Raw genomic sequence first — 27,789 nt, 5'->3', positions numbered from 1 at the left:
ACTGAGGTTTTTGAATGAAAACATACAGTACACTCATATCTAATTTGTGGACAGAATTCGCTGATGCCCATGCTCTTTATTTGCTTTGTAAGCTCTTCTTTTACCACCAAGAACTTAGGCTTCTTCTGAGGTATGGAAATCTTCATTACCAAATGCATAAAGCCTTGCTCCAGGAGAACTTCTGAAACAACAAGATACAATACTATATCTATGGTTTGCTGATTTTTAAATTATATTACATTTTCCCATCTGTTTTTCATCATTTAGATTTTAAGACCAAGTTCCTGTTAGGGAAATTACTGTTAGGGAAAGTATATGGACACTATTATCATTAGTAAATATAATAAAGTATTTTAATTAAAGTACTAACTTAGGAATGAGTACTAAGCCTATTAAGAATTTGTAATCATTTATTATTCAAGTAATAATATGATCATGAGAATTCTGTTTATGCAGTTTTTCTAAACCTTGTTTTGCCCAACCTTTGATTATGTTTATTTGCAGATTAAAGTGCAAGCAATGATCAGAGAATCAAAGGCAGTGTGGTTCTTTCTAGAATGACATTTAGTCTTAATGAACTAAAAATTTATATACAGCAGTCAAATAAGGACCTGTTTGTCTTCTTTATGAAAACCAAAACCAATAAGAACAGGATTGGAAAAAAAAGAACCCAACAACCAAAAAAAAAAGCCCAGGAACTGAAAACTCAAGGAATTTGAAGTTTTGCAGCTTCTTTGTTGTAATTTTTGAAGGGCAGAGGAGCAGGTAGCTGACTTCTCCGTTCCCACAGAGCTACTGACACTCCCACTGATTTTTTTTCCTGAAAGCTGTGGGCGGTGTTGCTTAGGCCACTGTAGGGCTTACATGTAGTTAGTCAGGCAACCAGACACTGTTAGCTTATGCAGTAATCCTGCAGATTTTCAAAGGGTGCTGTCCTTGATAGCACTCTCCCTTTAGTTCTTATGAATAAGCTGGCAGGCACCAGCACAGAAATGCTACTATCCCAGAATTCTCTCATCTCTGTGTACTGCATTCACTTTGGCAAATTAAATTAAAAGCTGTGTCATGTTAGCCTTGAGTGAAAAGTGTAAAAATATATATATAGACATGGACATAGTTTGATAATAACTAAAAGATAAATGGTCTGAAATATATCAAGAATATGGGATTGTTCACTGATCTAACTGATCTGTTTGATCATTACTAACAGCACTTGTGTCATTTAAGAAGAGAGAAGGTACGGTGAAACCTGCATTTCTTGCTGACCCCATGAGGCAATCAGCTGAATCATCACTAGCCAGAATTGAGCATTTTCTTTCATGTTGCTTGATTCTCCTTTTACTGATTTACCACACTAATTTCTTAAAGATGTGAATTCTTATGTTGGACCAAAAAAAGCTGGTGTTAACAGATTTCAGTTGGTGCTGAAATTTTATGCCAGCAGAAATTGAAGCTGGCGACCAAAATCATCACAGGACTTTGGAAAAGAAAAATATTTTTATCTGGGTATTTTAATCTCCCTTAAATATAGACTCTGAACTCTCATTCGAGTTTCAGAACACTTGGAGAAGATTTAACCTTACTTTTTCCCCCCATCCTTTTCAATTGGGAAACATGTACTGGTTGGCATATTTTTATTTCATTTTTTCTGGATGTTTACATGCAGAGACACAACTCATAATATTTGAGATTGTATTGAAAGTTTTTGTTGTTTCTTAGAACCTGTGATGATGCTAACACTAGTTCTTACACCTAAATATTTAGCTGTTCCTTTTTTTACATATTGTTTTGCATCTGAATTCCTTTTGTACAGGCATATGAAGGTTTGCAGATTGGAGTGAATTATCTCAGTGTTTGGTTTGGGTTTTTTAGTTGTATTTCTGAACAATTTTCAGTGAATTAGGAAATCTGAATGTTGCCCCTTTTGATATAGTGTGTTATAAATCCGTCTGGATTTTTTGTAGCATTTTTACTTCCGTGAAAGCTATCAGATGTATTTGGGAGAGAACATTTGGCTTTTTCTGAAATACCTTTAAGATTAACACATGTATAATGCATTGAATTAGCCTAGTAATCTTTTTCTGTAATAAAATGCAGGATAGATAAGCAAAACATTTTGACCATGTTATTTTTAAACATTTATGTAAATGTCTTCACATAAAATGTGTTTTTCATTAAGAATAGCTGTGGTGTATATAGTGGTCTCTGTTCTATTCCTTGTTTTATTGGTACTCATCCAGTTACTCAGTGTGTTCATGGAAGTGTCATAGGACAAAAATACTTTGTTTGGTTTGCCTCTCTGTACAGACACAGGTAACAGCAGACATCTGAAATCATGGCTGTATAATTCCCAATAGTCTGCCATTGGTGAAGAGTATTGAAGAAGGATTAGGGTCTTTGATGATGAGTGTATGAGCCTTGTTGAATGGTAAATTGCTTCCCTGGGGGTTCTACTGTTTGCCAAGGAGCAGCAAGAGCTGAGCCGATGTACAGTCAGACAGAGGCATCACCAGAAAGGGCTGAGGGTGCAGGGCAGGTCTTGGTGCACCTTTATTTAGGCTGTGATTGTAGCCTATCTGTGATAAAAACTCTCAGACTGCTTTAGGCTTGTAAGGAAGAGCCAAACAGCATCCTGCTCTTTTAGTAGGACACCATGACATGTCATCATGCCAGTGTGCATAAGAAAAGCAAGTAATGGTGCAGAAAAATCATCTGACTGTAGTTTATGAATGAATTCTTGACTCAATGTTCAGATATGGTTTTCAAACAGTAAAAGGGCTTGTAAAAAACATTTTCTAAGATATCTGGATTTCCATGTCCAGTAAACAGCAGCTGCTCCTCAGGAAGCACAAGACAATTTCAACAGGTGTCCTATAAATCGGATTTATCTTTGAGGGTGTTCTGTTCTCGAAGTAAGCACTTTTTGGAAATAGCAACCATTGTAGATCAGTTGGGAGGATGTATAGACAGATATTGCATAGCTGTACAGGGACGTTTACCAGTTGCACTTACTGCTGTTTTTGTGACAGATTAAATCCAATGGTGAGCTGCTCATTAAAAATGTTCAGCTGCGGCACGCAGGGAGGTACATGTGCACTGCTCAGACGATTGTGGACAACTCCTCAGCTTCAGCAGACCTTGTGGTAAGAGGTAAGGTCCTCAAGGTAATAGAGAAATATGGCTGGTTTTTACCTGGACAAGCAGTGTTCCTAATTGTTTAGAATATATTATTTCCCATCAGTAGATGACAAATTAAAATGAGAAGTGCATGAACATGTAAAGGCCTAAAAGTCTACTCAGAGTACTCATTCTGTTGCCGATATTTAGAGGTCTAACTGAGCATGTATTTTCCTGAAAAGCAATAAAGATTTTTTTATTATAGGTATTTTCTGTATGTTAAAGCAATTTTTAGAAAGTTTAATTTGATGCTTAATATTAAAAATAGATTTCAAGGATCATGTCAATATATTCAATATATAACATTTTTAAGCCTCTTCTCTGTTCTTATAAAGCTTTATGAATTAAATTATTGTGTATAATACTAGGCCTAGATTAAAAGGATTCCTAGTTTTCAAATGAAACTAGGACATTTGAGTTTAAGTTTATCACTCAGTTTTTAGCTGATTCATGTCTGTTAAGTGTTAACTGCAGTCTCAAAATGCTTTTCTTGCTCATATAATATGTATCCTACAAGAACTGTTACAATGTGAAATTTTAATAGCCTGAGTTAAATTCACATTCTTTGGGCATTTTGCTCTGTTTTGTTCCTCTAGGCATAACACATTCAGAAGTGCTAATGGTCTGTAGTGCTGACAATTCAAAGCAGACATAACTTTTACTTTCAGCTGCATTGCTTTTTTCTTTTGCCCCACCTTCCAGTTATGCTCTACAGCTGTATAGCAGCTGAAGTATAGCCAGTGTCTTGTCTGGATCCCTTTCCCCACCCACGACGTGGGGCGGCCCAGTTCTAGTTCCGTTTCCATCTGAAGAACCATTGCGACGCTTTGAAGGATGGGGAAAGGGAACTCCAGGGGTTTCTCAGGGTCTCTTCAGGTCCTGAGGGGAGAGGTGCTCCCCCTTCCTCCCCCCGCACGTGGCCCCGTGGCCGGCAGGGAGACAGGACACCGGGCGTGGAGAGGAGGCAAGAGAGAGTTTATTGTTGGGGATGTTACATTTGTAGGGTTTAGGAGGATTCACAGAGTAACCAATTAGAAGTCTCAAGGGGCTTACAGGAACACCCAATCACAAGAAGAGGTTAACAAAGGCCAATGGGAAACACCTCAGGACACCTTCCCAGGACATTCCTGCATGGATAACATGGGGGGTACTGGGAAGAAGAAGCATGTGTTTGCAAAGAGACCACCAAAAGCCATTTTAAGACGTTTAAACCACAGTTTTCCCATATAATGCAGGTTTAGTGCTACAGTCTTGGTTCTGAATTTCTGTCGTCTGAGGATGTTGTAGACTTGATTCTGTATTAAATTTTTACTGAGTGTCAACTGCCTGTGACTGGTCACCAGTTGGTGACCAGTTGGATAAAATGTCAAAGCAAATATGATAAATGGTGAAACTGCAGAATATATCTGCAAACTGAAAGAGAAGTCTCTGTTAATGTTCCTTAGTATTATATAAGAAATTCCTTTTAAAAATAAAAGGAGAGACAAGGTGCTTTATGTAGCTTCTGATTCCCTTTCCAAGCCAGTAGTTAGAATCATTGCTCAGAGGTTATGTTGTGGAAGACATGAACATTTGTTTTATGCTCAACATTTAGATACTAATGCAATGAACACAGTTCTGCTTACTGCTGAGTAATTCTTAGTACCAATTTTGTCAGTGGAAGACTCAACATCTTACAGGGGCAAGGGTAAATATGAAATATGACAAAGGTTACATTATAGTTTCACTGCATTGGTAGAAAGAGGCAGCAGCAAAGTATGAAAACAAAGAGGTGGGTTCCAGAGCATCTCATCAGTGAAGTGGTAAAGGATAGCCGCTGTCACTGCAGGCACGTGATGATATTTTGTCAGTCCACAAAACAATTTAACAGTTCATATGGATTGTTCTATGTGATCTTATTTAAATTGCTGATGTGTTCAGAATTGCTAGTGATACTAGCACACTAGTGACTGTGAGGCCCCTTAGTGCACAGCAGACCTTACTGGCCCTGCCCAGCCTCACCCAGCACATCCACTCATGCAGCTGCCCATGGGCCCAGGAGCCCTGCCCAGCTCAGCCCTGGACCTTGCCCTGACTGGGGCTGTGTTACAAATATGCCTGCTTCCATCTCTGTCTCTGGCCCTGCCTCCTGGATGTGCTTCAGGCCTGTGCTCTGAGTAGCTGTCTCCTGAATGGACTTCTTGGATATATACAGCAGTCTGTCACTTGGATGCACCTGGCTTACTGCCCTTAGTTTCTAAGACTGCTGCTCTGCCCTGTGGAATTGTGCCCCATTACTGAAAGAACTGTCAACCCTGGGGTTAGTTGTGGGTCCTGTCTCAGCTTTCCTGAGGGAGCAGCTGACCCTTGGTGTTTCCTGGCTGATGCCTAAAAAAAATTCAGGGAGGAAAAAAAACCTCCGAGGCAAATTAGTTTTGAAGGTGAGATAAGGAAAGGATTTTAATTTGTGCCTCTGAGGCATAAGATTACAAGACACACGCACCTCCGTGTCTCAAATGTTACAATTTATAATATTCTTTGTCCAGTCTCTGGTTTCGTCCACCCTGTGGCTTTTGCCCTGATCCACCCCCATGCCACCCCTGGGGAATTGGGTCTGGGGGCTTTTCAAGACCCTTTTTTCATCAGTCTTCATCTTCTTTGGGGTACAGGGGACATATATTCAGCCAGTTCTTACTGTACTTTTGTGGTTTAGGCCAAGGTACAAGCATTCTCCAAACAGAACATGCCTATCTTAAAGGGAGACTAAGCATTTCTACTGGAATTCAGGGGGTAGAATTGATATGGGGAGCATGGAATAGGGTAGTAGGGTTGAAAATCTATGTTGCTTCTGTGCTAAGGGTAAGGGAATAAGGGCTGCTGCTTCCAAATCTACTTCTGCTATATAACTACTTCTAAAACTTATAAAAATTAGGAAAATCAAAAAACTAGATGGACCTTAAGGCATCATGACACATTCCATTTTCAGAAATTGATGGTGAGATGAGAAGCTCTAAGAGATATCTCCTGAAGAAAGAAGGAAACTTGCTGAGACTGATGACCTTTTCATATCTTTCAGCCTGAGGGCTTCTGAATGGGATCTCTCATCAGGCCTTACCTACCTGTATCCTTAGAACTGGGGTAGCAAATATGTGTGTTACCGGGATGGAGAGTTGACCAACAACCCTCATCTTAAAAATCAACTCTTAACAACTTCTGGTTTGTGAATCCTCTGTGAAGGATGTAAGAGTATGTCACATGCAGTGACATATTTAGTCCTTACCTTGAAAGGGTGGTCTGAGGAATGAAATTAAGGATACATTAATTGAAATTAATTATCTGAATACTAAGGATACATTAATTGAAACTGGTAGTATATGTCTTTGATTCAGTTAATTTTACTTGAGTCCTTTTGCTCAGATGTACAGAGAAAATAAAGAGCTCAAGAGCTGAAGATACATGTGGCACACACTGTGTTTAGATCTGATGTAGAAATCTCATTCTATTCTTTTTGTTGAGTTGTTTTTGTTTTGTTTTTCTGTGGTTTCTGTGTAAATACTGCAGAGAAATGTATCATATTATTGTTGGGGTTTTTTTAATATTCCCTGAGACTTGTTCAGTCAGATTGTTGGATAATTATCTGAATCATGTTGGTATATTATTATGTCTGAATGTGAAATGAGAAAATACTTCTCAACAATTGTATCTGTTTTTACACAGCAGTTAATATATATCAGATAACTGTGTATCATATACAACAGAAGCATAATAACAAAACCAGAACAGTCAATGTGAATAGAATGATCTGAAAATATATATAAGCCAAGTTTTTAAGTAGGTGCTAAGATTTGCATTACCTAACTAATGTAAGTTAGGGGGTTTTAGCACAGCTTACAACATGGTGTTGTGTTTTAAAGACAAAGATCCCTTTACTCATATGTATGTACCTGCACACTCTTTTCTTAACTTTTTTAGTCTCTGAAAAATTCACCTGTGCCTGTTAATCTGCACATTTTGGCCTCTTCTGGGGACTAAAGCACAAACAACAATAAAAAAGTTACCCTCGCAAAGCAGAGATGTGGGAATAGTAGTAATTAATGAACATTTTTAAAAATTAAAAAGTGCATTTAGAAAAATTCAAGCGTTCACTTCAGCAGGGTTTCTTTCTGTTATTACTGTTCAGAAATAAACCAGAGGAGATTTGTTGAAGAAATGTAATACTGTTTATTAGGTTTAATGTTACACCTGGAAAAAAAAAAGGCAAGTTTTGGGAACAGAGGCCTATCTCTTCAGATCTGAAGTACAACTAACAAACTTAAGCTAACTGTGGATTGAGAATAACTGCTGTTATTTTAACATAGCTACTTACAAGCAGAGCAGAAATAGTATTTAATACTTGAAAAGCATAGATACGAAACTCTGAACTAGTTTAGTACAGGCAACTTCTACCTGTACTGATTTAGCTGGGTGTTGGGAACATAGCAGTACATCATCAAGGAAACATCTGATTTTATTCATGACTTTTTATATTGACTATACCTATGCATTTTGAAATGAATCTTTTTAAGTATCTGTCTTTTAAAGATAAAGGAAATACTCTTTAGAAATAATTTTATAGGTCCTTTTTGATGATCAAGACTGAAAGGGCAGACATGGAATGACTGTTTTGTCAAAAGTGTTTTTTCTCTTTGAGCTTAGTGCTTCTGTTCCTTTGTGGTAGTCTTTGTGAGGTAATTCTGGTGCACAGAGGTTGTTCCATTTACTCATGTAGTTTACAAGACAGTTTTTAGTTCAATGGGTATAGTGGATCCCACATTTTGGCATGGATTTTTGAAATTCTTGTGAGAAGGGCTTTGTTGAACTGTAGAGATTTCACTTAAGTTATATTAGTTTGCAGGATGTATCAGTCTGATGATGAGTCTACCACACTGGGATAATATGAAGGCCAAGAAAAATGTAAAGAGGTCTATTTGAAATTTCTTTCAAATTTTCTACAATATCAGTTACGAAATTTTCCATATAACTTGCAGTTAGGGCAGTACGGCACAAGCAGAAGTGTAGGTTAAAGGTGGGCCACCAAGAAGGTCATCATCAGGTGGAATTTAAGAAGGAAGATTTTGCATACTTTTTCTGACTCTGAGTTCACTTGTTTTTGAAAAAGCACAGCAACATTTTCAAAGTACTGTCTTTTCACTTAAGATCTCAACATTATTTAGGCAAGAGTCAGAAGTTTCATTTGGTGGTTACTAAATGCAAGAGCATCTGTCCTCTGAATCACTCTGTAGAGTATTAAAAGAACTTTCATTTTCAGAATATTCAATTTGTGAATTGAACTACTGTTTGGGTTTTTTTCAGGTCCTCCAGGCCCTCCTGGAGGTATAAGAGTAGAAGAAATCAGAGACACTGCTGTAGCACTTACGTGGAGTCGTGGAACAGACAATCATAGCCCTATTTCTAAATACACTATCCAGTCAAAAACTTTTCTATCTGAAGAGTGGAAAGATGCTAAAACAGGTAAGAGTAATGCCAGAAGTAATAAAGTCAATAGGTTTTTAAGTTTATTGTTAGAAAACTTGGCTAATCAGAAAATAGTCACAATGAAAGGAAACCAGGAATGCTATTCATGTCTGCTGCGGGGTTTAGGAATGGGTACTGTCCTGTCCGTGTGTTTTCAACAGGTTTGTTCCCAGCACTTGGAGGACCTGAACTCAATATCAAGAAACAGAGAAAAGAACAGGCTGGAGTTGTTACCTGTTTTTTGCCTCTTTCCTTGTTGCTTGAAACATTCAACATCACCTACTAGAATTGTAAAATTTATTTACAGGTTAATTTGGGTGACGGGCAGATGTCTTCGCTTCTGTATTTGTTATGGAGAAAGTTAATAAAAATTGTCTACTTTTTCCTGGGAGCAGGCTAAGTTCCAGTTGTATTAAAACTGGCACTCCTAGAGAAAACATAGCTAAGATTATCCTTCTAACCACTGGATGTCATCATTGTGCCACAAAATTGCAGTAAAGGAGGCACCTATCTGAACATAGGATATGCTAGCACAATTTTTTTTTTTGCAAGATTTAACATAAGTGCATAAATTTTAAAATATTGTTGAACTACTAACAACTTTGAATGTTTTATGAAGGATAGCATTGCCACAATTCATACGGAATTTCCATATCAATATGATTCACTATCCTACCTTAATAAATTATAACTAAAGTGCTTTTTTATGGAATTAGGACATCACTTACTTAACATCTCTAAATACTGAGAGTAGTAATAGTTTCAGTTACTTTCTTTTAAGTTGTCACTTGAAACTACAGGTGGATGTGTAAGAAATAGAATGACATATTGACCTGAAAATCTGTTACAATTTTTAGAGTAAAAAGTTAAAAATACTAGGCCTACTGCCTTAAATAATATTTTTCTTTCAGACTATGTACTATATGTAGCTCTACTGGATATAATTACCTCCATCAGCATTAATGTATGACTTACATGAAAGAAGCCTGGAAAATAAAACTGGAAGGTTCCGCAGTCCCTTCCTATCTCTTGTATCTTATTTATAGTTTCTGTAGAATAGATTTCTTAGAACTTTAAAAAAATAATTAATGTAGAAATTAGAACTGTTCAAATAGCTGCTTATTTGCTTCAGTAAAATACATGCAGGAGGGAGGATGCTTTTAGACCAGCCTCTACTTTCTTTAGGATAAATTACATTTTATTTCCTATTACTTTTTTTTAACTCTTAATTTAAAAAAAATAACTATGAAGAAACAAGATTGTAGGAAGATATAGGAAGAATTTATGAACAGTGGGTAGCAACTCTGATACGGCTTCCTTCTGTACTACATGTTACTGGAACTAGAAATGTATGTGTAGGAGATAAAAGTGTTGGTTTCAGATCTTCACTTTGGTTCAGAGCAGACACTTGAAACTGTCCTCTCACATCTCAGGAAGATTCCCCATTTGCAGTGTTATAGACATGATGGGATGAGCTTCTCTGCATCTCTGAAGTTCTCTGCTTCACAGAATTATTGAGCTAGTCATTAAGACATGCATTTCAGTCTTATCGTGTAGCATGTTGAGTGGGATTCACATCTTGAGTGGGAGATTGTTAAATTCCTTTTTAAAGAAGCTAAGAGAAAATATATAAATTATTAATTTCTGAAAAGTTGAAATTACCCATTCTAGTGTTTTCAAAATTGTTGCTTTTTCGTTTGAACTGCACTGAGGAATTTTGATAAATAGATGATTCCCTCAAAAAATAGGTAAAATCACCATGGTAACCATCACTGGCACCACAGCAAACTTGTGCTTAATTGCTGGAATGCTCCCATTTTGGCTCAGTATTCACTTTCATCTGAAAGAAGCATGATGAACAGTCCAAACCGATCTCTCATTAGTATTTAGGCTATCAGTTAATGCTGCTAATTTTCAATGTGTGGAATGAGAAAATATACTTAGGTGTTGAAAATGTTGTTATTACTACTACCATTGTTCTAAATCATTCATACTGAGTTTCATAATACTGAGTGTGTTTTATGAAAGAAGTGTATTTTACGTCACAGTATGGAAATATGTATGAACGGGTTAAGTAATGAGTTGTTTACATTGATGTTGCTCTTTCCAGTTAAGGGGATCAGATTCTCACTGTGTTGTGGATTTTTAATTTTTCTGGGAATTTGTGTGACAGTAAAATTAAATTAAGAGACTGAAAGTAGTAGCCCAGGAAAAGGAATGCGAATTTATATCGTAGCTCAGATAGTATTGGAGGTTTGCAGTGGCTCTACTGCCTAGACAGGAATATAATTTGAGTAAGGATAAGGGAGAGTGGTGGGCAGGTAGAAAGAAAAATAGAAAGTGTTTTTCTTTCTCCTTCAGGGACTCACTTTGGAATGAAAAATTTAATGATCATTAGGAAGATGAAAGTTGTGTCATCATCTAGTGCTTACACTGTTATGCCCAGGTTTTTTGCAGGCATTGAAGTCATATTTTAATTCCAAATCAGCTGCCTTTCCAATGCAGAATATGTCATTTCTCATCTCCCTCTGAACCCAGGACTCTAATTTGACAAACAACTCTTGACCCATGCGATAAATGAAAATACTCTGTATTTCCAAAACTCCTGGCAGCTATAGAAACAACCCTGTTTGTGAATTGCAGACAGTCATGAGTTACTCATTTTATTTACAGTGAAGAAGCTCATCTTTATGAGAATAATAAGTATTTTCACAGGAATGACAAGAACACTTATCCTTGTTGGGTTAGAACTAGACAGCAAGTTGTAACATGCTCGCTAATAAAGTGCACCAAAGTAAGACCACATTTTATAAACCACTCTCTGTCAATTGATCAAACACTACATCTAGCCCTTGTCTCTCCATATCATGAATTTTTATTTTCCTGTTTCTACATTCCAGATTTTTCATTGCATTTGTCTGTAGGTAAAATAAAATTCTACAACTACAATATGTAATTAGGAAGGAGATCTCGTACTACATGTACTAGTTCACACCCAACCGAAAATTACAAGTCTATAAGGTTTATTCAAGATGTGTCATAGTTTCCAAATTCCCAATCCCTGCCATGAGTACTACTTGTAAAATATGTTATTCCTGATGTACAACATTATTTCCTCCAGTTGGCTATGTGTAGTTGCAGAATAGTAAAAGTTTTGACAAAATCAGACAAATTGTTGATGATCTTATTCTAAAAATGCTGTTTTCTAAAGCATTTAATCCTTTTTTTAGATCCATCAGATATTGAAGGAAATATGGAATCTGCTACAGTGATTGATTTAATTCCATGGATGGAATATGAGTTCCGGATAATTGCAACAAACACTTTGGGAACAGGAGAACCCAGTATGCCATCACAGAGGATTAGAACTGAAGGCGCTCGTACGTAAACAGAAAATATCAAGTTCTTTTAATGTGTTTCCTAATTTTCACATTTTTATTAATTAGTTTTTTAGTTTGGGTTTTTATTTGAAAAAATCACTTCATAGGATTCAAGTCCAGAGAATATGTTTTCAGCTACCCATTACTGTAGATTTTATTAAGCAGATATCAAACTGTCCACAGCATCAAAGCAGACAGCAAAGAAACATCATGATATGGCAAATATGTCTCCATTCCTGAAACAGGATCATACTGTGTCTTTCAGAGATCCCTCACTGTATCTGTCAGTCAGATTGTGTGTGTAAGAATGCATGCATGTTTGGGACCAAGGTACAAGATTTCAGAAAAAACACGCATGTGTTTAACAAGTGAAATCTCCGTTTGCCATTTGGTTTGTATTCTAACTAGAGAGTACATGATAGGATGTGTGTTATACTGGATAATGCCGATTTTCTGTGATTGAAGGTTTGGTCTTGTGTCTTCTTACTCCGTGTCAAAGATGTGACAGTATCCAACACAACATACATCCTTATCAGTCTAATTGCTCAGTGTTAGTAACTCAGAGCATATTTAAGGATACACTCTAGGCTCAGGCACATCCTTTTTAAAATGAATTCTCCAAAATGAGGAATTAAGTGTTCTTATTCAAGATAATACATTCTGGTTTTACTGTACAAAGGGGATAACAGCAATGTTCTGGGAGGTAATGTATCACTACAAAAAGAACGTACCCAAAAAATCCTATATACCACATACTAGCACCCGTTTGCAATCTAGATATATTTATAATTGTTGTCCCAGAGCTTGAAATTTGAAACTAAAAATGAAAAACCAAAGTATAAAAGTTAACTTTTGCAATTACACAGATACAGAGAGAAATAATGCTTATGGATGGAATAGGGATAGTGTCCTGCAATTTGCAGTGTGCCACATTCATGACATTTCTTATAGTCTCCCCCAAAATGGCATATCCTTCAGTTTTGTAGTAGGATGCAAAGCTTTTGCAAGAGGTAGTCTGTTTAGTCTGTTGTCTGATTCCCCAGGCACAGCACCACTGTCACCTCTGGCAGAGTGTGAGACATCTTTTGGGAAACAAAGCAAAATGTTAATGTAATCTTGCTAGGCATCAGTCAGCACTTCTTGCCATGCCAAAATAGGGTATAAATCAGTTACAGTTTGCAGAACAACTGCACTCAAGTGTGTTTTCTACCAGGAGCTGGAATTTGTAGTGAGCAACAGTAGGATTAGGGTTGCACTGTCAATGTCAAGGGTACTACAGAAGGAGTATGCACAACTGCATGTGCATTTTCATGTAAATCTGAAAAAAGTAAATAACAAACAACCCATGTCCACGCATTGTAGTTATTTTTAACATTTTTTCCGTGTTAAACAGCATCAAACAGCTCTGTATCATTGTTTTACTGTATGGATGACAAATAATGTCTTTTAAACTCAAAAGCATCTTTCAATTTTGAAGTCTCTTATCTTGTAGATAACTGTAATTTCAGTAATTTTTATTAGAATGCTAAGAATGTGTGCTATGATTTCTGTTTTTAATGGTGTCTGCTTGCTTCATCAATAAAATTTCTCAGTAATTTCTTGAAATTCAATGAATCAAGGTCTGTTTCAATATATTTTAGCTTCTGGATGCATTAGAATAGTTGTCTAAGTATAGGTGTCTGAATTAGTAACCTGGTCTTAATGGGGAGAGAAACCTGAATTTAATGGCTGAGAGAATGAGGAAGATTCTCTTGAAAAGAGTGATTTGTAAGACATTAAACAGTCTTTTTTTCTCTTCTTTGGCAGCCTGTGTATTTTCTTCAGCTACTTAAACATTCTAGCAACCCTCTGCTTCTAACTTGACACTAAAACTATTTACTTAAAATAGATAGGGTGACTTCAAGGTCAAGTAATAAATTCAAGTAATAAATTCAAGCTTCCTCTCAAATTGTTATATCTGCGCTTAGTCTCATTCTCCATTAATTTGTTTTCTGGAAGGCCAGAAACAAATAGCACAAACCATGGACTGAATGCTGATTTCAATTTGAAAGTTACTGTTACATATTTTTATCCTTTCTGAAAACATTCATTCTGCTCTGCTTTGTGTTTCTTCTCAGAGAAGGCCTCAGCAAACATCTTACATAATACAAGAGCACGTAGGAACTATCCCATTATTACCTTATGACATTCACTGACTAGTGGAGAAAATGCCTAATCCTGTAAGAATTTTTAACACAAAGAACATGTTAATGTAGAAAGGGCATGTAGCTAATGCATGCACACCTGAGGCGTATTTAAGGTACTGTAGGTAGGCGATCATTTCCTAAGTTGAGGTGATATTTTCTTTGTTCTCAGCATTGACTGGCGGCAAATAAATACACAAACACCATAGAGTATAGCAATAGAATCATCACAGTCAGTGCAAAGAGTCTTAAGAAATGAGAAGATAGGAATGATTTGTAGTGGAGTCCTTGAGAGTATCCTGCTTTGCTGCTCGGCTGTGCGCTAATGATAGATCAACAGATCTTATTTCATTAACCAAAATATCAGTGTAAAATGCGATTAGTAAATTACTAAGTGTTGTGCCAGCTTTGCTTATGTACATCTACCCATTCTGAGCATGCCAATCAAGAAGACATGTGCCACTAGTCTAGAACAGGATTAGGATACCAGTGTTTCAGAGATAGATCCATGGGTTTAACCTTACACATGGCGAGTAAATCAACTGAAGTAGATGGAACTGATCACAGTGTGTTAAGGTAATTACAAGTGCAAGTCCTTTGTTCCTGAACCCATGGCATACCAGTATTGAGGAAGCACAAGAACAATACACAATGCTTCTCTTAAGAGCTATGAGAAACTTTCCATTCCTGAATATTCAGTTAAATATTTGTAGACAATATGGTGAAAAAGAAGAATGATTGCTAACTATGGTTAGAACTGGCATGTTTCCTGAAGCAGTAGCTATACATTAGTCTTGGCAAGACCACAGCAGTTACAGACTATCATTATTTTAATTGTGTATGCCCCGTGTGCTCATTGGCCTTGCTCGCAAAAAGAAAAGTAAATAATGATCATTTTACTGACTGCATACTTTGGATTAATTTTTCTTGTGTCTTCTATTTCACTAGCTCCTAATGTGGCTCCTTCTGATGTCGGAGGAGGGGGTGGAAGCAATCGAGAGCTAACAATAACATGGATGGTACGTATTGCACTTGTGGAACAGCACAAAACATAAACTTCCTTGTATCCAATCTCACTCCTCCTGAAACCCATGGTTGGTTTGTCACTGGATCTTGTGAGAGCAGGATTTGTACACAATATATAGGTTTTCAGACTTTTCTCATTAAAAATACATAAAAAGGAATGAGGAAGACAATACATTAGCTGTTTATGTATTGACGTTTTTAAAATATGATCTAAAACATTCTAAAACAAAGAGATTGAAACAGATACTGACTATGATAATGCATTGATGTGACTGCCTTTGAAAATTCTGCATATTGTATTTTTCTTCAAGGCTTTTTTTAAGTTACAGTGTGAATAGCATGCAGAATTCCTTACTACAATGAAAAGTATAACATACATATAACATAATTATGATTTTAATGGGCTGTGCACAGATTAACAGGCTTTATTTTAAAACAAGAAAATATATAACCATTCTGTGAACTAACCTGTCATAAATATTAACTGGAGTTTTAAGGAAATTCTTGTATATTGACATTTTATAAGTTTCATTTTATACTAACATGACTGGTAAAAGAAAGCAGTGTTGCCTCATACCACAATTTAGCCGTTCATTGATACCCACGTTCTGACAATGTCCTTTTCCTCCAAGCCATTAATTTTTCTTTAATGATTATATATTAAGCAAAAGAAAGAATGGATAAGGGAAAAAGGTAATGTTAATCTCAAAAATAGTGGAATAAAATTTTTTTAACAATTACAGTGTTAACAAAAAAGCTTTTCAGTAACCACAATATTTTGAAAATTGCATCTCTCATATAATGTATGTATTCAGTTCAGGTTTTTTTTTTTAAAAAGTCTATTATATATACCTATATACATAAATACTGTCTTTATTCTGGTATTGAAGCAATTTTTTTTACAATTAATTAACCTATACTGTGGGAAAAAAAAAAAAACAGCAAAGGAGAAGGGAAAAGCAATACCAAAATAAGAGTAAAGCAAAACCCAGCACAAAAAAGTATAAGGGTTTATAAGCAAAGTTGTCGTGTTGGCAAAAGTAGCATGGAAGAGAGAACTGAAGTTCTCTGCAGTATATTTGGGAAAGCTAGGGAGGAGAAATAAAATTTATAAAAAGGCCTATAGAATTCTTGTCAGAGCTTCTCAGTATTCAGCAAAAACAGAGTTAGAGCAGCATTACATCTAGCAAAGAAAGATGGTTGAATGTTATGCTTGAAAAAATTACCAGGTTTGTTTTGCTGTTAACCTCTCTCTTCACTGACATAAGGCGATGAGGCACATAAGGCACATTACACCATTTCTGTCTTTTGGGGAATAGTTTGTTTCATATGAAGCAGATTATTTACCTCTATGAAGAAGGCTTTTTCATATATAAAATAATGTAAAGATGTCATAATTCCAACAGCAACTTTGTTATTGTTGCGTATGGATCTCCTTATAAATGTACAAATTCTAATCTATATGCACGTGGATTCTTTTTATATCATATCTCTATGATCTTGTTGGTCATATCTCTTTGCAGAAGTTCTCAAGTATGACACAGAAACAGGCAGCCATATGTTTGAGCTAACAGATTTGGGCTTTCCTGGTTTTTTGGGTGGATTTTGGTTTAGTTTGGGGGTTTTTTTGTAGTTTGGTTTTTGTTTGTTTGCTGTCTTTTTGTTTGGTTGGTTTTGTTGGTTTTTTTTAAAATTCAGTTTAGAATATTTATTCAGTCTAAGTATTTTAACAATGCAGAAAAGCTTTATAAGTTTCCAAAAAAAGAAGGTACACAGTTCTGTTAAAATATATTGAAAATGTTATTTCTTAGTTCCACTAACAATAGGTTAAGAAGTATATGTGTCCTAATGGGCTTGATTCTGTTTCTGTTACTTTTGAAGAGCAGAACAACACATACAATGGAGACTTACAACAGACTTGGATTATTTTATTATTTCTCCACAAGTGCTGTCTTACAAAAACTTCGTCAAAGTACAGAGCTACTTCTTGCATTGCATGTAAAGACCAATATCATGGCATTTTCAATATAGTGAAAACTTGGCTGTGACCAAACTAAAAAAAGAAAATTATAACCAGAAGAATAGTAACTAACACAAGACAGTATTTCCTGTACACCCAAGTAGATTTATATTCTCATTTTTTCTCTTAAATAGTGTCATGCTTTTCACATCTGTTCCAAGTAGCTCATTTAGTCAGACAAAGTAAGCATGGCTATAAGTATTTTTTTTCCAAGAATCTTCCATAGTATGTCTGGCAATTGTTTTTGAACAGAGGCTTTAGATTTACGGAGCCTGTCTGACAGACAAAAATATGACTATCTGTAAGGCTAAGATAAAGATGTATATTGATTCTCACAAATGTGCTGACATTTGCATACGCTATTTTAAATAGTCCTTAATTAAGAAGAGAAGAACAAAATGTATGGCAGGTTCACATGTTGCTGTCAACCCCCTTTCAGCTTTTGCTATGATTCATAAGCCCAGGTTGAATGAGACAGCCAGAGATGCAATCAAAGCTGTTCTAAATCTTGTTTTGAAAGAAGAGCTGAGGAGAGCTAGCATGCCGATTCTTCCTCATTTTTTCCCATTTGTCATTCCCTCTTCCATTTTGTTTTTCAAAGTTTTTAGTGGATACTACAAACTATTCAGCTACTTACACATACTTATTATATGCAGCCATGGGAGGACAAGCTGCTTTTAATACTTTATTTAAGACCTTCCAGAATATGTTTTAAGTGCCAGTCCTGGGTTTCTAAAGTATGCTCTGGCTGAAAGTCATTCTGAGACTACGGCCTCATCCAGGCTGCTTGCTTTGGCATATGAGAAAGAATTCTGGGTTATTTTAAGCAGCTAGATATAGTGATAGGTTCAGAAGATGAGCTACACCAGATTTTCATAAGTCGTTCCTCAGAATATCTCCACACATAGGCTGAAGTGCTGAAGTAGTGGACAAACACCTAAGGAGAACAATTACTCTCTGTGTCACTGCTCCAGGACCTTTGCCTCAAAATAAACTGTTTATTCTCTAGGAGGTTTCCATTAGGGAAAAGGGTGATGCAGGAAGTTTATTTTCCAAAGGTGCTTCCAGTCAGCCTCCAGATGAACGACTTGATTTTGGCCTTTTGGGTGCAGTGTCTAAATACTTATGGTAAAGGCACCATGGACTGAAGAGGAATCACTGAAGGTAGAGCTTTGGTAAATGAAGTAAAACTTATTATAGCAGATTGTCTTCCATAATTTTATATTTTCCAATATTCCTAGGTATAGGAAATCAGCTACAGTTTTAAGAAATAGTTTGAATAGGTACCTTTAATGCTGAAAGTGGGAGTCATTTCACTGAAAGATTCACCAGTTAGAATGTATGTAGATAGTCTAATTCAGCAAATGGATCCCCTCCATCATCAGTGAAAAGTGCTGGGATGAGTCATTCTTTGCGTATGTTCATCTTTCTTCACCAGCTGTGCCAGTTGCCTAGGTGATGAACTTTGGATAAATTAAAATAATTTCAGCCAGACATATAAATTTTCTCTTCACTCTTTCTCTTTCACAAAAATATTTATCTCCACACGTATACATGGATGCAAATACTGGCTTAGTGTGTCTCTGTTGCATATCCACTGTCCCTTACTCCTTTAGTCTTTTTTGCTAGCTACAACTGTTTTATTACACAATGATTCTTGGTTTCTTTCTATGGGAGGTAACATGATGTTGTTACACTGAGTTCAGATGAGGAAAAAGGTCTTAAAATGTTTTAGTAGCAAATATGCTAATACTGCGGGTCTATTTTTGAAGGGGGGGGGGCAAGCCACAGAAGGAAACCAGGGCAAAATGGAAGTTTAGTTCAGTGTTCCTACATTTATATCGATACTTTCTGCATTATTTATATTCTGTTCTAGACCTCTTTGTTTAGCTGGTTACAAAAATTAATGGTTTATCTTTTACCTTTTCAGCCTTTGTCAAGAGAATACCACTATGGCAATAACTTTGGTTATATAGTGGCTTTCAAGCCATTTGGTGAGAAAGAATGGAGAAGAGTTACAGTTACTAATCCTGAAATTGGCCGATATGTCCACAAGGATGAATCAATGCCACCTTCAACTCAGTATCAAGTAAAAGTGAAAGCTTTTAACAACAAAGGGGATGGACCGTTTAGTCTCACTGCAGTCATTTATTCAGCACAAGATGGTGAGTAAAGGTTCCGAATAAGTTTTACACTGGAGGTCCAGATCAGCACTACGAACATCAATAGAGAGAACCTGGTCCTTGACACTGATTTGTATAGCAGCAGAGACACTGATTTGCATAGCAGCATACTTCTTCAGTGGGGGGGGGGGGGGTATATTTTTGCTCACACAAAACACTTGCCATTGTTCTGAATAGCCAGTTTCAGACTACTTTATATGGTGTGCACATCACTTGGTTGTACTTGCTGTCAATGGGCAATTCAGTATGTCAGAGGCATTCAAAATTCTTCACACAGCCGTTAAAAGATTTAAGAATATAGAAAAAGGAATTCTGATCTTCATATTGGTCACCTAAAACATTTACATCTTTATCCAGCAATGTCTCTGTGATCTTAATACATGTATTTGACATATGTGTAATTTTTTTTTTTCTTAACAGACCACACTAAAGCCTGTTATTCTAGTAGATCAGTATCAGAATTTAGCCCAAAATTGGGAAGGAATGATAGCTCAGTTGTACCTAGTTAAATTTCCAGCATGTTTGGGGTCTAATATAAATTATCCCTGTCCCATTCTTTATTCTGGTTTGCATGTTAGAGCTATCAAGTGAATAATTTAATGGAAACTTTTTGGACATTCCACTAAAATATTTTTCTTAATTATTACTAGAATTATTTCACATGCTGTGATCTTTAGAAATGAAGTTTAAATGACTTTACAAACTTAGCAGAAGAAAGTGCTAGAAGAAAGTTTACCTTAAATCAGAGGAATTATATACAACATCCTTAATTGCAACATCATCGCTCAAGTCTGTTCTAAAAAAATACAGTTTATTAATTTCTGCCAGAAACCCAAAGAATTGCTTGTATTTGTCTTTCCACAGAGCAAAATCTCCTTCACAAAGTCAACAGATATAGACCAAAGAGCCAAAGAGGGATATGATAACAGGGCCACACTCTCACACTTCTGATTCTGCTCTTTATTCTGTGTACTTTATGGAAGATTTATGTTCATGATTCCCATTAGCACTAATGGGAACTTTGCACACAAATCGGCCACACACAAAGAAAAGATAAAATAGTACTTTCAATTCTTATGATAATTCAGGGGTCAGGCTAGCAACACCTAGCAACACCTATTAACAAGGCTAATACTAATTTTTTTTCTCTTAAAAGTGTACCTTAGGAAATAATCTTCAACAGTTGCTGCAGCAACACAAAGGTTTTTGCAATTGTATAAATGTGTTAGTATGTGGCTATGGTAATAAAAGCCAAATAACACTTCCAATATCCATCCTTTCTCAGAGACTTGCCTATCGACAGCTGACTGATAAGCTCCCATGTATTTGTTAGGATTATACTAACCATGTCAGAGATGACAAGTGTTTGTATAGCTCTGTAAGTTCAGGGACATAGTAGAGTCTAGTATCTCCAAAAGACAGAGGAAAAGCAAATGTGCAGTAGTGCCAACTTCCAGATAAAGAGGCCATTTAAGTGGCTGCTGATGTTCTAACATAGACATTAACAAAGTCCAGACACCTGACAAAAACATTTACGCTTAAATGATGCCAGATGCAGACAACAAAAGGAGTAGAAGCTCAGTGAGCCTACTTCTTTGATTTCAAGCACAAGAGTCCAAACCTTATCAGTAGTGCTTACAGCTCCTGTGTGGAGCTGTGACCCTGACCACTGCCCATATCAAATCCAGGAACTGCAGGACAGGTTAGAAGGAATTTTTCCCATAGATGTAACAGAAGTTACTCCAAAGAGCATTCTGCAGAGTTTTCTCCTGGCATTAGGGCTTGAACAAAATCACCTCCATACCTTGTAGTGTGCTAACTGGCTGCCAGCCTGAACTTTGTATAGTTATGCTTAGGAGGTAATTGTGTGATGACCACTATGTTTTCAGTGAAGAGAACATCTTGTGAAGCCCACGATTCCTTCTTTTATTGGTGGAATTACTGAATTAGAAGGCTGTATAAAAGCAACTGATGTCATCTTTCTGGCTCAGGAGACACTGCAAAATATTTATAGAATGTAAATGCTGAATAGAGATATAAATTGTTTGGAACTCATAAACAAGCATAAGCAGATGAAATATTGTCTAAACATTATATTAGTATTGTGTCAGCAAAATCCCTGGCATTTGAAGCTTTTCAGTATGAAATATTTTGGAAAATTCTGTAATTGATACAATAGAGAGGAGTCTGAAAGTGATTTGGGAATAGATTAAATGATCTCAACTATTCCACCTGTACTTCCGTACCTCTAAATCAGCAAATGATATTATTACTGTTAGACAACACAGCTTCTCAAAGGTATTAGGGAGATCTTAAGGCAATATGGTCATACAATATTCCACACAGGTATTTATAAATATACATACATACATAAATATAGTGACAATTTTTCCACTAAGTTGTGTATTTTATAATAGATCTGTGTCTGTCTAGTTATAACTGTTGGCAGCGTTATTACCTTTTAGTGACTGGGGAATTTCTGTGTTCCCATGTGTTCTCAGCCAAGTTCCATGTCTGACAACTACTAGTCATACCTGCCATTGCTAGTAGTGAGTAATGATTGCTGGTAATGAGTGCACAGGCCTCTAGCTTATCTAAATTCCTGTCATTGTGAAAACAATTTTGCAATAATGTATAATTTTTTAATTAGACATTTGCATTATTAACAGCCATTGAAAGACAATTATGAAAGGTAACTTTGCATATAAGATTATTTAGTTACCTAGGATACTTTTCATGAGAGATGTAACTGATTTTTTTCTTAACAGTGGCTGTTTTGATGCATAGTTGACTGGATGCCCAGTTGGAAGATTAAGTATATGAAAGCTTTCCTCAGCTGGGGCTGCCATGCCCGTCTGTTGCAACTTGTTTCAAAAGATTTGTGACAGAGAACTGCTCTTAGCTTGGAAAACTCTCTTAGACATTGCTAAGTTTATGCCTTTTTTGATTCCTTATCTTACTTAAAATGCAAGCAAGCAGTGAAATAACAGCTTCTTATAATGAAACTAGAACTTAATATTCTAGGCCCTGAATAAAAGCATATCACATTATAATGGTCTGTGCTGTGCATTGGCCGCTGTCCAGAACTAAAAACACAAACAAAATCTACTGTGTGATGTATGCCTGATAGAAGGGTGCTTTGGATCATTTCACACTTATGTTCAAGTTTCTGTGTGCGACTGGACAGCCGTATATCTAATATCTGTGCTCATAAAAAGTTTGCATCATCATGACTGACATACGTGAGTATTTGGGTGTAACTAACGTAAAAAATGTGATGTATGTAATCTGGGATCTGCTGTCCCATTTAGTAAAAGATCACTGGATGCTTCATTCTATTTACCAAAGCCTGTTTTCAGTTCACACTAATTTCATCATGGAATCTGTTGAAGCATAAAAATTCATAATCTGAGCCAAACAACGGGATCATTGCTTTGTTTTTATAGAGTCATTTTCCATACAGATCATCACTGGATTTGAAGTTTACTCAAGTAAAACCAGATTAAAGGCTAACACTTGGCTCACTGATACCAAGAAAATATAAAATACTGAAGGGAGAAGAGCCCCAGTAAGCAAGTATAACAATATCACAGGATCAGATTGGATATTTAACATATGTTTCATCTTCCAGCTCCGACTGAAATACCTACAGATGTGAGTGTAAAAGTTTTGTCATCTTCTGAAATGTCTGTTTCTTGGCACCATGTTTCTGATAAATCTGTGGAAGGATATCAGGTGAGTTTAGAGGTGATACTGTATATCTTCTTATTAATTTCATTTCTGTAGTTAAATCCAAGAATAATTCCTACTTTAGCATTCTGTCTCTTAGGTTCCTTTAGTTGGTGTTTTCTGTGCAGATTTTGCATTCTGAGAAGCAGATTATTTTTGGTGTTATGTACTTCATTACTAAAACATATTAAGAAATGTGTGTTCTCACTGTTCAACTGGTATAGGGTATCATTATTTCATAAAAGAATCTTGTCTATGTTATGTAATTGAGTGCCTATCTCTAACTTCTCAAAACATATTGAAATTAAATTCTGGGTGTAATTGTCAACACATACATAAAATTGAAAATAAATGATGGCCCACTTAAATTATCAGCAGTTATTAATATATTTCACCCACAAACCCTATAGTAAGTGGGACTACATGACAAGTGCCCAGAATCCAGTATAACATAGACACGGCTATTGTGCAAGACAGTAATGTTTTCTTCATTGTTTTTATTTTCCACATAAAAAAGGGCTTCAGGGCATGTTTATATGGTCCATCTAAGTGGTACTACTGGTAAAAATTGTTTTTGTCCTTCTACAGAGATGACAACTGAAGGGTAGGTGCAACCAGAAATGGCCACGTAGTACTCCATCAGGAAAGTCTTAACATCGTCCATACACAGTGGATGCTGACAAACTCTGCAGTGTACAGCCTGCTTACTTTGGCTGCACTCCGGAATAGGGGTTTGGGTCTTAGTTTTGTTAGTGACTTGCTTTGTGATTCAAGTTGTCAGCTACTTGGTATCTTCTGTGTTCCAAAATGAGCACATACAAACGAGGAGTAACCTCATTTTTATAACTGAAATCTACGAATAAATGTTTTTTAAGTTAGCAGTACTTGGTTTTATATTTCCTGATCTCTGTTTCTGTCTCCATGAGATTTATATAATACTTTTGGAATACCTAACAAGATTATAGTGAAGACCTCTATAGGAACTAGAATATAGTGTCCCATGTAAAGCTTGCTTTTATACAGTACAGACATTAGGTTTAAAACCTACAAACAGAGGACACTGAGGTTTGAAATTAAGACACTAATATCATTGTTAACTCCTAATTTACTAAAGTAACCCACTGTTTTGGTGTTTTGTAAGGATTGTGCCTCTAGAGTAGGATAGACTAAATGATGGTCATAGCTGAGAGCTGGGTGGAGTGCTCAAATGTGTGAGCTCAACTGAGACAGCCCTGTAGCAACAGCTCTGTGCACTCCTGAGCTGGACGGTCTGCACAGAAATTGGGCTTGAAGCCTGCACACCCGGAATAACCAGAACACACACTCAGCAGGCACACACTAGCAGACTTGTGGGAATGTGGAGAGAGCTGGGAGAGTTGGGATTACAGCCATGATAGATCATGGCTGGATTTTGAGAGTTGTAGTAGGGACTGGGGTAGGAAGGCAAGAGGGTTAAGGATAAATGGGGAAAGAACATGGTGGGAGGCCATGCCCATAGGCAACCCACATTTGGCCATTTTTTTTTTAATTTTACCTTTGTTTACATAAAGCCATGTGAGTTGCTGACAGGGGACATCGGGGAAGAAGGGAGGGGAAGGATTTAGTGAGAAAGACCAGAATGCATGGAACAGTTGATAGGAAAAAAAAGGAAAAATGTCAGAAAAAAATGTAGAAGATCTTTTGGCTAGAAAGAGAATAACTTGTAAAGAAATGTGCTCAATAAGGTGTTAATTCAGAGATCTTCTTCCCTTGAGCAATCACCAGACTCATTCTAGTAAGAGACGAAAGCAACAAAAGGCAAACCTGTGCTTCTCCACTGAAAACGAAAAGAAATTCCTATGTTCTCCCATCAGTCCTGAAGGAGCCATAGGACACGGCAAAAATAGAGAGGGCTCTTCTGGAAGGTCAGGGCCGCTGATAGCTTTTGTGATGTTCACAGAATATGTCGAGTTGGAAGGGACCCACACAAATCATCGAGTCCAGCTCCTGGCCCTGCACAGGATAATCTCGAAGAGTCAGACCATGTGCCCAGTCACCCTCTGTGTGATGGAGAACCTCTTTCTGTATCCAACCTAAACCTCCCCTGACACAAATTCAGGTCATTCTCTCAGGTCCTGTCACTGGTCATCACGGAGAACAGATCAGTGCCTGCCCCTCCACTTCCCCTGACAAGGAAGTTGTAGACTGCAATGAGGTCTCTCCTCCAGGCTGAACAGACCAAGTGACCTCAGCCACTCCTCATACAGCTTCCCCTTAAGGCCCTTAACCATCTTCATTGCCCTCCTTTGGACGCTCTCTAATAGCATTGCAATACAAGCTGTGGTGGAAGGAACATTTAAACTGCATTTATAAAATTCCAGTGACTATCTCTGGAAGATTCTGTGTATATTGACATCAGTAAGTATTACAATAGTTATTTTTTTTAATTACTGCTCAGGTTAACAAAAAACATCATTCACCAGAACACTTCAGTTTCTTTTTTGTCTTTATTATTACCTGAAGATTGCATAATTGACTTTCTGAATGCTAGAGTTTAAGAGGTGGGAGTACCCTGAGCAAATACCTGAAGGTATTTCACCTGTGACACAACACTTCTCACACCAGGAAGCATCAGATTTTCTTGACACTAATGCATACTGTCAGGATGACTGCCCTCATGGTAATGAGTGTGAGCTGATACATTTTGCCATTACAGAGGAGTATCCTCAGTTCACACTTAAAAAAGAGATAAAGTATGAAAACTATCTCCATCCATATAGAGATTTTAAGATTTATGAGTTCTTACAATAGCCTGCTAAAATAAAAGCCACAGCTCTTCAGTGCATGCAGTACCAGAGACACTATCCATGTTTCCTGCTGCTTCTATGCAATAGATATAGGCTTATTTTATTAAACAAATTTATCACTACTCACCACCATTGTCTCTTGTTGACTGAAATATGCTATTAGCATTCTTTTTTAATATGAGTAAAGTATATTTTTATGTCCTTCCTATGTAAAACTTTCATGAGTATAGGAGCTGTTGTTTCATGATGCAAAAACAGCTTCTGATATATTTCAGTATATTAAAGCTTGAATAGAGGAGAGGACCATGAAAGACAGTTTTTTCCCTGATTTCAGCAGAGAGCTGCACCAATTCATGATGTCTAAGGCATTCCTTCACAGAGATCATTCTTGGCTTATTTCCCACAAATACTCTAGAGCTCGGGTGAAATACCCTTCTGTGTCCTTTGGAGACTGATTGCTTAACAAAGTAAATGCAGAGCACCAGGAAAAAGCAGACTGTCTGGAGCTACTATCTAAACTATTTAACAAAAAGGGAGAGGGGCTACTCATTCAAGTGGAGAAATGTGAGTTCTTGAAGCAATGGGGCATTTGATTCTAGATATCATTTCCCCAGAGGTAAGAGAGTGAAAGAAAATTCCAAGTTATTTCAAGATAATTTGAAATTATTTAAATATAAAGTAAGAAATGTAGGAATAGCATAAAGAAGCCAGTACTTTTTCTTAGCTGTCAAGGAAGTAATCTTCACTTTTTTCTTTTCCAAATATGTAAATATGACTATGTATTAAATATGACTGTGTATTAAAGAAGAACTTTCTATGTGCATGACACACAGCTCACACAGTATAGGAGTGAAGCCTACAACATTGCAGCCAAAAACAATAGTATTAGGGATTTAAATTTAATTTAATTTTTAAATTATATTACTTCTGCCTGAAATGTAATATGCTCTCGGTGAAGCAATTTACATTTTCATTCATTGTTCTCGCTTGTCTTGTTTGATGCTGTATGTTACTTGTATATTACACCCTTAGCATCACTGTAATGCAAAAGAACATTAGGATTGTAAAATGCTTTGCAAGTCAGAGGAATTTGAAGGCTTCCAATGTATGCCACATGACTAATAAAAGTTTCACATAAAATGTGTTTTCCATCTTTAGGTAAAGCAGGTACTTAATTAACATAATAGATCATACTAAAAGGTAATTAATTAGGCTTCAGTGGACGGTTAATATCAACAACAAAGCTACCATTGGTCCTGTCATGGTTAATAAACTTTTGGCCACCTAGAACTTTACAGACACCCCTTTGCTGAAGGCTAGAAACTTGTTTGAACTTGGAGACAGAGATAGACATGATGTCCTTTAGCTCCTGATGTACTCAACCTCTCAAACTTGAATCAGCCACTTATATTTTACAGGTTATGGTGTACAGCTGGTTACATTCAACAAAAGCAGCTTATCTACAACAGGTTTTTAATTATATCGAAGAAATTCTGTTTTTAAGATCATAATCAGACCTTCAGCTGAAATGACTGTGACAGTTTCAGATCCGTGCCAGTTTGAAACCATTCATCAAGCTGGAGAAGCCTGCAGGATGGATTGGGTGCACAGTCCTCACTCATTTGGGGCAAAGGCTGTTGACTCATGAAAATAGCCACCTTGATAAGTGGGAATTTCATGAGTGTGAGTGCCTAAATTACAGTAAACTGATGTTTAGGATGCTAGTGAATTAAAATTCCAAAACAGTATGCAGGACATACATTTATAGAACTAAGAATTACCTGTTTGTACCTGAAAGTCAGGTATACCTGC

General features: G+C 36.6%; 1 protein-coding gene across 1 annotated transcript in view; it reads left to right on the top strand.

Moving 5' to 3' along the window:
- Positions 1-27,789, top strand: part of CNTN1 (contactin 1) — a 243,206-nt gene that overhangs the window by 191,445 nt on the left and 23,972 nt on the right. Inside the window, exons 15-20 of the mRNA XM_027659979.1 lie at positions 3,030-3,150; positions 8,509-8,667; positions 11,901-12,050; positions 15,182-15,252; positions 19,210-19,444; positions 23,094-23,197. Coding sequence (XP_027515780.1) covers positions 3,030-3,150; positions 8,509-8,667; positions 11,901-12,050; positions 15,182-15,252; positions 19,210-19,444; positions 23,094-23,197 — 840 coding nt within the window. The remainder of the gene's footprint in view (positions 1-3,029; positions 3,151-8,508; positions 8,668-11,900; positions 12,051-15,181; positions 15,253-19,209; positions 19,445-23,093; positions 23,198-27,789) is intronic.

Source organism: Corapipo altera, unplaced genomic scaffold (assembly GCF_003945725.1).
Source record: "Corapipo altera isolate COAL_440 unplaced genomic scaffold, ASM394572v1 1, whole genome shotgun sequence".
Lineage (NCBI taxonomy): Eukaryota > Metazoa > Chordata > Aves > Passeriformes > Pipridae > Corapipo > Corapipo altera.
The sequence above is the reverse complement of the archived record's forward strand: the minus strand, read 5'-3'. Positions and strand labels throughout refer to the sequence as shown.